The sequence below is a fragment of the Gekko japonicus genome, unplaced genomic scaffold (assembly GCF_001447785.1).
Source record: "Gekko japonicus isolate JY-2015 unplaced genomic scaffold, Gekko_japonicus_V1.1 scaffold1082, whole genome shotgun sequence".
Classification (NCBI taxonomy): Eukaryota; Metazoa; Chordata; class Lepidosauria; order Squamata; family Gekkonidae; genus Gekko; species Gekko japonicus.
In genome coordinates, this window is record NW_015173155.1 from 548,482 (window position 1) to 559,517 (window position 11,036).

At 48.8% G+C, this 11,036-nt stretch overlaps 2 protein-coding genes across 2 annotated transcripts in view; both read right to left on the reverse strand.

Moving 5' to 3' along the window:
- Positions 1-10,799, reverse strand: part of WRAP53 (WD repeat containing, antisense to TP53) — a 22,852-nt gene extending 12,053 nt beyond the window's left edge. The window contains exons 1-4 of the mRNA XM_015422410.1: positions 10,708-10,799; positions 6,014-6,476; positions 3,421-3,519; positions 1,138-1,246 (exon numbers count right to left, since the gene is read on the reverse strand). Coding sequence (XP_015277896.1) covers positions 1,138-1,246; positions 3,421-3,519; positions 6,014-6,285 — 480 coding nt within the window. The 5' untranslated portion in view covers positions 6,286-6,476; positions 10,708-10,799. The remainder of the gene's footprint in view (positions 1-1,137; positions 1,247-3,420; positions 3,520-6,013; positions 6,477-10,707) is intronic.
- Positions 6,285-11,036, reverse strand: part of LOC107119813 — a 33,695-nt gene continuing 28,943 nt past the window's right edge. The window contains exon 7 of the mRNA XM_015422404.1: positions 6,285-6,476. Within this exon, the coding sequence (XP_015277890.1) occupies positions 6,285-6,476 (192 nt within the window). The remainder of the gene's footprint in view (positions 6,477-11,036) is intronic.

Consider the following 11,036-nt stretch of genomic DNA (forward strand, 5'->3'; position numbering starts at 1 on the left):
AGGAAGAGGAGGAGGAGGAGGAAGAGGAGGAGGAGGAGGAGGAGGAGGAGGAGATTGGATTTATACCCCGCCCTTCACTTGGAGTCACAGAGCGGCTTACAAACTCCCTTCCCTTCCCCTCCCCACAACAGACACCCTGTGAGGTGGGTGGGGCTGAGAGAGCTCTTGACAGAAACTGCTCTTTCAGGAACAGCTGTGCCAGAGCTTGTGACTGACCCAAGGTCACATCAGCAGGTGCAAATGGAGGAGTGGGGAATCAAACCCGGTTCTCCCAGATTAGAGTCCGTGCACTTAACCACGACACCAAACTGAACAAAAGAACACATTCTTGTGCCATCTCGGACTCTAGATTACCAGGACATCTAACTCTCCTGGTTGGCACGGCAATGTTAGGAGGAGCACGCCCCGTGAGGGGTGCTTGGGGGGATGGATGGGGCTTGCTTGAAATTCCCATAATAAGCTTGTACCCGCCAACAGTCTTCAGTTCTAACACAGTGGCTTTCTGGATCTTGCATATAACTCAATAAGCTTTCACTGCCAAAAGAGAGTTGTTGAATGTAACTAGACTGGGGAGGGGGAGTCTGACACTCCCCGGGTTTGTATTTTATGAAAAAGACTGAGATCCCACACTTCCAAGAAGAGACCCGAATGGCTAACATTATGGATTCAAAAGAAAAAGAAGAGATTGGATTGATACCCCGCCCTTCACAACCCAGAGGAGTCTCAGAGCGGCTCACAAACTCCTTTCCCTTCCCCTCCCCACAACAGACACCCTGTGAGGCAGGTGGGGCTGAGAGAGCTCTGACAGAAACTGCTCTTTTTCAAGGACAGCTCTGACAGAACTCTGGCTTGCCCAAGGTCATCCAGCAGCTGCAAGTGGAGGAGTGGGGAATCAAACCCGGTTCTCCCAGATTAGAGTCCACGCACTTCACCACTACACCAAACTGGCTCTCCAGAAGAGCTGCCCTCCAGCGTGTCAAAGACAGAGCAAAAGAGTCACCAATAGCAAAACAACAGAACTTGATGTGTCTGCACAAACCTCTGCAAATTTAATTGCTCAGGACAGGAGCAAAGGGCAGGGAGGGTTTGTAAAATGGCAGAAACCCCTTCCGCTCGCTCCCGGTCCCCGCCACCTACCATTTCCGCCACCGTCTCCCACTCTTTCGCATACAGCTCCGCAGGAAGGTTGTAAATGCGCAGGCAGTTGTCGGCGCTGTTGGTGAGCAGGCAAGTCCCATCAGGGGCCCTAAAGAGAGGGTGAGCGGGACCATGAGAGAGAGAGAGGCGCTGCCCAGTGCATCACATCAACACCCCCACACACCCATATTTCTGCACTGAAGGAGGACATGAGGTGCCAAACGCTGATCTCACAAATTAGGGGAAATGGGCCAAATGGCACAACAATGGGGAAAGGAGACACCCCCCCCCAAGGAGCGCCAGCCACCTCGATCCAGGGAAATGTCAACTATCGCCTCTTCACCCTCCAGTCCCCAAGAACTCCTATCACTGCCTTCCACCTCCCATCTCAGTCACCTTCTTTCTTTGCCTAGAACTGCCTTCCTTCACTTCTCCTCCCTTCACTGACCCTCACGGTGGCCTTCGCTTGCCCTGCCACACGGCTCTTTCCCCCTGAGCCCTTCTCCCGCACTCTGACCTCCGCAACACCTCCCTGGCCCAGTGTAGATTCATGAGCCCTTTGGCCGGCCTCCGGGGCACTCTGACGGCCTGTCCAGCGTAACAGCCCGGGAGGGGTGGGATGCTTAGAGATGTAAAATTTCCGGAAATTTTGAAGCTCGGAAAAAAACCCCGGTTTTTCCATTAGCATTTCTTTTGTCTTTTCTAGATTGAAAGTCATTCTGTTACTTTAGGAACATAAAATACGACTATGGACATTTTTACTTGGCATGAAATTATCACAACTAGCCTATTAAAAATATAGTGTATCCAAACAATTATCACAAACAGAATACCCACCCACATGCAAAAACAAAACTGAAACCTTTTTATTTTCTTCTGACAATCGCACCTCCTAAAGGAAGAAAGGCATTTTGTTCTTGCATTGGAGAGTTCAGTTTGTAACCTAGGACTTGCTTGTCCTCAGTGCACAGAAATTAGATCAATCTGATACCATATATATATATATGAAATGATTTGGAAAATATTTGAACACCTTGTCTTAAAAATATTTTATTCATCATGTTAAAATAAAATCTTCCATAATCAATTTCATTTCTTTTCTTTTTTCAATTTTTCCAATTTTTCGGAAAAAAACAAAAAAGGCTTCGGGAAAAAAACGGGGGGAAACCAGTTTTTCCCCGAATTTTTCTGGTTTTTTTCCGGGCCTTCACATTTCTACTCTGGAGCACTGGAAAGGTAAGAATGAAGGGAAAAGGCTCAGTACTCTACCAAGTCTAAGCCCACCAACACTATTTAGAGGCTTGCTAGATAAAAAGTTCCCCCAGAGTGAGGAGTCCCGCATTTCCTAGCGACCAAAGCACAGGACGAGAGAAGCAAAACTCCTCTCATAAGAACAGAAGAGAAGCCCATGTTGGATCAGGCCAATGGCCCATCTAGTCCAACACTGTGTCACACAGTGGCCCAAAATACCAGGGGCCACCAGGAGGTCCAGCAGTGGGGCCGGGACACTAGAAGCCCTCCCACTATTGCCCCCCCCCCAAGCACCAAGAATACAGAGCATCACTGCCCCAAGCTGAGAGTTCCTATCTAGACCTTGTGGCTAAGAGCCACTGATGGACCTCTGCTCCATGTGCTTATCTAATTCCCTCTTGAAGCCATCCATGCTTGTAGCCGCCACCTCCTGTGGCCGTGAATTCCACGTGTGAATGACTCTATGGGTGAAGAAGGACTTCCTTTTATCTGTTCTAACCCGACCACTCATGAGTCCCATGAGGTCTTGTATTGTGAGAAAGGGAGAAAAGTACTTCTTTCTCTATCCCACGCATAATCTTATGAACCTCGATCACGTCACCCCTCAGCAGTCGTTTCTCCAAGCTAAAGAGCCTCAAGCGTTTTAACCTTTCTTCATAGGGAAAGTGTTCCAACCCTTTGATCATTCTAGTTGCCCTTTTCTGCACTTTTTCCAATGCTATAATATCCTTTTTAAGGTGTGGTGACCAGAACTGCACACAGTATTCCAAATGAGGTCGCACCATTGATTTATACAGGGGCATTATGATACTGGCTGATCTGTTTTCAATACCCTTCCTAATAATCCCCAGCATAGCGTTGGCCTTTTTTACTGCAGTCGCACACTGCCTCGACATTTTCAGTGAGTTTTCAACTATGACTCCAAGATCTCTCTCTTGGTCAGTCTCAGTCAGTTTGGACCCCATCAATGGGACCCCCTCTCCAAGGCTACGTCCCCAGACAAGGCCACCGGGACCCCCTCGCCGTCCTCACCATTTGCAGCCTTTCAGGAAGTTCTCCGGGATATGGCCGTACTCCGCCCAAGAGCCGGTCAGAAGCTGGGGGGGCTCCGAGAAGTCGTACGCGGGGAAACTAGGAGAAGAGCAAAATCAGGGGAGAGTTGGTCACGAGATCTCACGGTGGCTGAAAGGGCCGTAAAGGCACAGCCCCTCGTGGGGTTTTCAAAGGGAAGAGGCCTTCGGAGGTGGGTTTGGCCATTGCCTGCCTCTGCATAGTGACCCTGGTGGTCTCCCACCCAAGTACTAACATAAGAACATAGGAGAGATGCCAATGTTGAATCAGGCCAAAGGCCCATCCAGTCCAACACTCTGTGTCACACAGTGGCCAGAAATACCAGGTGCCATCAGGAGGTCCACCAGTGGGGCCAGGACATTAGAAGCCCTCCCACTGTTGCCCCCCCAAGCACCAAGAAGACAGAGCATCCCTTGCCCCAGAGCCCCTATCTATACCTTGTGGCTAATAGCCACTGATGGACCTCTGCTCCATATGCCTATCTAATTCCCTTTTGAAGTCGTCCATGCTTGTAGCCGCCACCACCTCCTGTGGCAGTGAATTCCATGTGTGAATCACTCTTTGGGTGAAGTAGTACTTCCTTTTATCCGTTCTAACCCGACCGCTCAGCAATTTCATGGAGTGCCCACGAGTTCTTGTCTTGTGAGAAAGGGAGAAAAGTACCTCTTTCTCTACCTATTCTTTCCCATGCATAATCTTGTAAACCTCAGTCATGTCACCCCTCAGTCGTCTTTTCTCCAAGCTAAAGAGCCCTAAGCGCCTTAACCTTTCCTCATAGGGAAAGTGTTCCAACCCTTTTATCATTCGAGTTGCCCTTTTCTGCAATTTTTCCATAGCTAACCAGGGCTGACCCAGCTTGGCTTCCAAAATCTGACGAGAGCGGGCTAACCAGGTCCTTCAGGCCAGGGCCAGCTCCGTTTTGGTGGTGAAAAGGGCCGCCAAGTTGCGGCTTACAGTGACTCCTTGGGAGTTTTCAAGGCAACAGAGGAACACTGTGTCTGCACCATGACACATCCCAATATTTCCCATCCCAATATTGAATAGGGCAATACTCCCTCTAAGCTGTGGAGTCTTGTGAGCAAAAATTCTACTTTGTGGGCTACTGGCATTAAAGTGGTGAGGGAGCAATTTCGCAGCTGCATAAGTTAGTTTGCTCTGGAGCCGTCCTCGCTGAGCTGAGACAAAAATGTGTGAGCTGGAGGCTGAAAAGCTGTGAGCTAGCTCACACTCACTCAGCTTAGAGGGAACAGGGGCTGACCCTGCTTAGCTTCTGAGACATGACAACATCCAGGTCAGGTCATTATTTACAGACTTACAAAACTGAGACCCTGCCTTTCCACCCTCCTCAGCGACACCTTCCTCCCACATGCCCCATCTTAGAATAATCACTCCCACATTCTACACGCAGGGCAGGCTCTAGAGAATGAACCAAAACAGAAAGGGGGGGGGGGACCCAACCTTAAGAAGCAGCAAAGTTGGGTACCCAAAGGCTGGGCGAGAGAGAGAAAAATATTTTGAGAAATTAATTAAACAAAATATATGTATGTATTACAAAGAGCATTGAAACAAAACTTTAAAAACATTGGCGGAATCCGCCCTGGAAGTGGTGAAAATTTGAATTAGGAAGTCCTGAATCTATATAACCCGATACATTTCGATATTCTAGGTCAGAAGCCTTGAACCAATAAAACAGGGCCAATAATTCAATATATCTAGGTTGATGGATGGATAACCCCCAGCTCCTGCCAACCTAGCAGTTCGAAAGCAAGAAACTGCAAGTAGATAAATGGGTACCATTTCGATGGGAAGGTAACAGCGTTCCATGAGCCTTGGCGTTTAGTCATGCCGGCCACACAACCACGGAGAAGTCTTCGGACAGCGCTGGCTCTTCAGCTTGGAAACAGAGATGAGCACTGCCCCCTAGAGTCAGATTCGACTGGCTTTCGAGCAAGGGAAACCTTTACCTTTAGGTTGATACCTTTGAACCATGTTAAAATAGGACCAAACACTTTCAGCCTCCGAGGCCTTCCTCAGTGGTAAAAATTGTCTTTGTACAAGGAAGGCCTTGGAACCCGAAACGCGTTTGGTCCTGTTTAAATGTGGTTCCAAGGTTATCAACCTAGACATATTGAATTACTGGTCCTGTTTTATTGGTTCAAGGATGTTAACCTAGAAATATCCAAATGTATCAGGTTCTGCAGAATCAGGAATTCTTAGTTCAAATATCTTTGTTATGGCCAATGGCTAATACAATAAATTTGATGATGATAGTTCAAATATTTGCCACGTCCAGAGCAGATTGTGCCGATGTTTTTAACTTTTAGTTTCAGTGCACTTTATAGTGCATGCATCTATTTTGTTTAATTAATTTCTCAAAATATTTTTTCTTTCTCACCCAACCTCTGGGTACCCAGCTCTAGAGAATGAACCTCAAGAACGATCTCTGCTCAGCACTGCCATATCCTTCCTCCGTCAGCAACCACGGCTGCTCTGGCCTGCCTCGGAAGTACGTCAGGAGGCTGAACCGTAGCCCCAGGAAGAAACCCACACTCACTAATATTTGCCACCTTCCAGGGCCACTTCCCCTCCGTCGTCTCTCGCTTCTTCCTCCAGATACGACGATGCACCCTCTAGACTGGGCTCTTCTCCAAGCGATTCGGCTACGGAGAGGCTCTCTCCCGCCTCTCCGTGGCCTTCCTGATCCCCATTCAACCTTAGCACTTTAGCTGCGGGTTCGAAATCCTCTCCCGCTTCCAAATTGTCATAGGTTGGCTGTTCCACTTCCGGAGCATCCTGGTTTTCAGGCGGCGGCTCCGCCTCCATCATCACGCAACCCTCTTAGGGTCCCCTCGAACCCGACTCCTAAGGGGCGCCGCTAGGACAGTGTTTATGCAAGCTTCCGCCTGGGTTCCAGCCAGACCTCCGGATCGAGCGTGAGTGGACAGCAGCATCAGGTGTTTCAGGCATCCCAACACAAGTGTGGGCAGGGGGGCCACCACCAAGAAGGAACAGAATATCTGCAGAGAAACAAAAAATTAATCCGAGGAGACATACCCAGCTTTCCCAAGCAGGGAAGTGAATATCCTGTCCTCACCAGGGCAGGAATCAGAAGGCTGACCAAGGAGCAGCCAAGTCCCTAGACCAGTGATGGAGAACCTTTTAGAGACCGAGTGCCCAAACTGCGACCCAAAACCCACTTATTTATTGCAAAGTGCCAACACACCTGAATACTGAGGTTTTACTTTAGAAAAGACAACTCATACATTTACTTAAGATGATCCAAACAAAGGAAGGAAAGCAATCCCAAATGCTTTCATTTACTTAAAATTATTTGGCAGAGAATTCGACACTTTAATGATGGTCTGGGCCTGGCTGGGGCGATGGCACGCGTGCCCACAGAGAGGGCTCTGAGTGCCACCTCTGGCACCCGTGCCATAGGTTCGCCACCACTGCCCTAGACCCTACGGCAAAGGAGGCTTGAGAAGGCTTGCCAACCGTTTGAGCCACAAGGGCTTGGAAAGGAAAGGCTAACGGCAAGATCGCTACCTGCCAGGTGCCCAGGGGCTACCCAAATAAGGGGAAGGGCACCCCAAGGAACGTTCACCCCTCCCCTCCCTCCTTCTTCTCTGGAAACTGGAGAAAGGTCAAGATGGGCGGCCGTGTTAGTCTGTCTGTAGCAGCAGAAAACAGCAGGAGTCCAGGAGCACCTTAAAGACTACCAAAAGCTGTGGCAGGGGAGGAGCTTTCGTCACACCTACCGGACCCTTGTTCTGGAAACGGGGATATTAAATGCACTTCTACAGAAACACAGAGGGGGAGAAATCAATGGTGGTGGTGGTGAGTGGAGAATAGACATGAAAGAGTGAGAGAAAGCACACGACTTCAAGGGGCAGGCGGAGGACAGTTTTCTGGCATGAAAGAGGAGGGGGGCAGCCAGAAGATATGTGTGTGTGTGCACGCAGGGTGAATTTGACGTGAATGACAATTTAAATCACTAGGCAGCAAGACTCGATTTAAATTATGGGTTTCTATTATATTCTATATAATACATATTCTATATTATATGTAGTATATATTTTATATTATATACACACACACATATATATATTCTATATAAAGGCTCATTCTTGCTAGCCTTAATATTTACAAACCAGATGAAGGTTTCGTTTTAGCATAACTTTTCACGTAACTTTTTGTTGTATCAGAATATTAATGATTGGTTATTTACCACTTGAACAAATAACTATGAAATCATTGCAAGGTGAACTATCTCCAGTTTAATAGGTTAATCATTCAGATTTGGACAACGTTTCTGCTGTACTTTATTGGCGGGAGAAAACAATCATTAACGATAACATTAACAATAAGCCAGTTTGGTGTCGTGGTTAACTCTAATCTGGGAGAACCGGGTTTGATTCCCCTCTCCTCCACTCACAGCGGCTGGATGACCTTGGGCAAGCCATAGTTCTGTCAGAGCTGTTCTCTCAAGGACAGTTCTGGAAAGAGCTCTCTCAGCCCCACCTACCTCACAGGGTGTCCTGTTGTGGGGAGGGGAAGGGAAAGGAGTTTGCAAGCCGCTCTGAGACTCCCAAGTGAAGGGCAGGGTATAAATCTAACTAAAACAATAACATTATATAGCATATGTATTCTTGTATTTGCTTAAACATCCATGAGAATACACTCACAAATATCTCAAGATTTCTGGAGTATTCTGCTCAAAAAGATTCACTTTCATTTGTACTCCTTCCTCACACTTCGCTCTTCACATCTCCTCCTTATCCAGACCTATTCCATCCAGTGCTCCATCTAAGCTGAGTTAGTGTGAGCCAGCTCACAGTTTTTTAACCTCCGGCTCACACTTTTGTCTTAGCTCAGGAAGGATGGCTTCAGAGCAAACTGATCTATGCAGGAGCCAAATCGCTCGCTCACAACTTTAATGCCAGTAGCTCACAAAGTAGAATTTTTGCTCACAAGACTCCACAGCTTAGAGGGAGCACTGATTCCATCCCAAGCAATCTTACATTTATTGAATCTTGAAACTTGGCACTTAAAGAGATATGGGGTTAATTCTGTGTGCATAGATTTGCAGAGGACCAATAGGACTGAGGTCTCTTATCTCTGTGTGTTTGTTTTATAACATTGTCGCATGAAGAAGAGGCACGTTATCTCTGCAGACACAACTTCACAGGTCTGAGAACTGCAAAACCCAGCATCTGTGATAATACCTTCTAGATAGCAAAATTGCCCAAAATAATCTTACAGAAACCTCTGGGGGAGCATGACATCATGAATAGATTAATGGAATTAATTTACCAAAAAATGTAAGCAGCGCATGAATATACAGCCTTCTGCTACATAATTAAAATTTTATTCATGTTTCATGATGAATAACCTTTGCACTATAATGTATCTTAAATAGAAAACTATCTTTAGAGAGGTTTTTCCACAAATAGCAGTCTATTAAAAATTCATTTTAACAAAAAAAACAATTTAAAATTTTAAAATCAGGTTTTTTTAATTGATCCTTATCCACCCTGCGTGTTTGGGGGAGGAGCAAACCCACCCCACCAACTATCTTTAGAGAGGTTTTTCCTCAAATAGCAGTCTATTAAAAATCCATTTTAACAACAACAACAAAATTTAAATTTTTAAAATCGGTTTGTGTGTTTGGGGGAGGAGCAAACCCACCCCACTAGGGTCTGCCAAGCCCCTCTCCAAGGAAAGGCTCCTCCAAAACACCAACTTGCTTTCTGTGGTTGAGACTAGTGTTCCCTCTAAGCTGAGTCAGTGTGAGCTAGCTCACAGTTTTTTAGCCTCCAGCTCACAGTTTTGTCTCAGCTCAGGAAGGAGGGCTCCAGAGCAAACTAATTTATGCAGTAGCCACATCTCCCGCTCACGTGCGGTATAATGCCATACCATCCACCCTCCAAAACAGGGATTTTCTCCAAAAGAGACACCGGCCTCACCTGGAGGCGGGCAACCCAACTTCCCTCTAACTTAGTTTTGCCAACTGTCCTCGGCAGGGAAGGGGGGACTGCAGCGTCTGCAGGCAGAGGGGCAGCCCCACGGAGAGGCTGTGTGTGGGTCAGGTTTCGCTCCCCAGAAGACCCCGGGCCCACCCCCAGGCAATGCTCCCTCTAAGCCGTGGAGTCCTGTGAGCCCTAACAGTTTTGCCTACTGTCCTCGGAGGGGAAGGGGGGACTGCAGCATTTGCAGGCAGAGGGGCAGCCCCACGGAGAGACTGTGTGTGGGTCAGGCTTCGCCCCCCAGAAGACCCCGGGCCCACCCCCAGGCAATGCTCCCTCTAAGCCGTGGAGTCCTGTGAGCAAAGATTCTACTAGGTGAGCTCCTGGCGTTCAAGTTCTGAGCCAGGGATTTGGCTGCTGCATAGATCAGTTTGCTCTGAAGCCATCCTTCCTGAGATAAGACAAAAGTGTGAGCCGGAGGCTAAAAAACGGTGAACTAGCTCACACTAACTCAGCTCAGACGGAGCACGGAATGGAATAGGTCTGGATAAGGTCTGGATTCTACTTGGTGAGCTTCTGGCATTAAAGTTGTGAGCCAGCGATTTGGCTGCTGCATAAATCCGTTTGCTCTGGAGCAGTGCTCCCTCTAAGCTGTGGAGTCCGGTGAGCAAAACTTCTACTTTGTGAGCTCCTGGCATTAAAGCTGTGAGGGAATGATTTGGCTGCTGCATAAATGAGTTCGCTCTGGAGCCCTCCTTCCTGAGCTGAGACAAAAACGGGTAAGCCGGAGGCTAAAAACCTGTGAGCTATCTCACACCAACTCAGCTGAGAGGGAACACTGCTCGGGAGAGTCGTGCTTTCCCCCGGCCCGGAACTCGGGACAAGAGCACGTCTGGAACGGAAAGCGCCGTCTTCCCGGACCCGGGATGTTCCCTCTAAGCCGTGGAGTCTCATGAGCAACAATTCTACCTTGTGAGCTCCTGGCATTAGAATTGTGAGCAGGTGATTTGGCTGCTGCAGAAATCAGTTTGCTCTGGAGTCCTCCTTCCTGAGCGAAGACAAAATCTGTGAGCTGGAGGCTAAAAAACTGTGTGCTGCCTCACACTAACTCAGCTTGGAGTGAACACTGCGGCGCCAGATTCTCCACGGAAAAGGTCTCCGGAGGACCCTGCAGGACCCCAGCAACGACCCCGCTTCGCAGGCAGACCCTTCCCAGCAACGGAGACACCCCCCCCCCGCCTGAGTCGGGAGGCGACAGCGGAGCCCCTTCCTTCGCCCTTACCTCCCGGCGGCGGCGGGAGTCGCCTGGCTCAGCGCGCACCTGCAGCTGCTACGCGTGGGCCACCCCTGGGGGCCGCCATGACACCCGCACGCCCCGCCCCTTCCCGGGCACGTCACTTCTCGCGAGAATTGGGAGGGAGGGCGCAAGAGGCGCGCGCCAAGGCGCTAGTCCGCAATAGACACGGGCAGCCCTAGACGGGAAGGGGCGCCCTTTTCCTTCCCCCCACGCGGAGCAAAAGAAATCGCAGAAGATGGCAAAGGGACTTCAGGCTTGCGTGGAGTTTTCCAGGCGTGGCCCTGGAAGGGCTTCCTGCGCTGGGACGAGGGAGA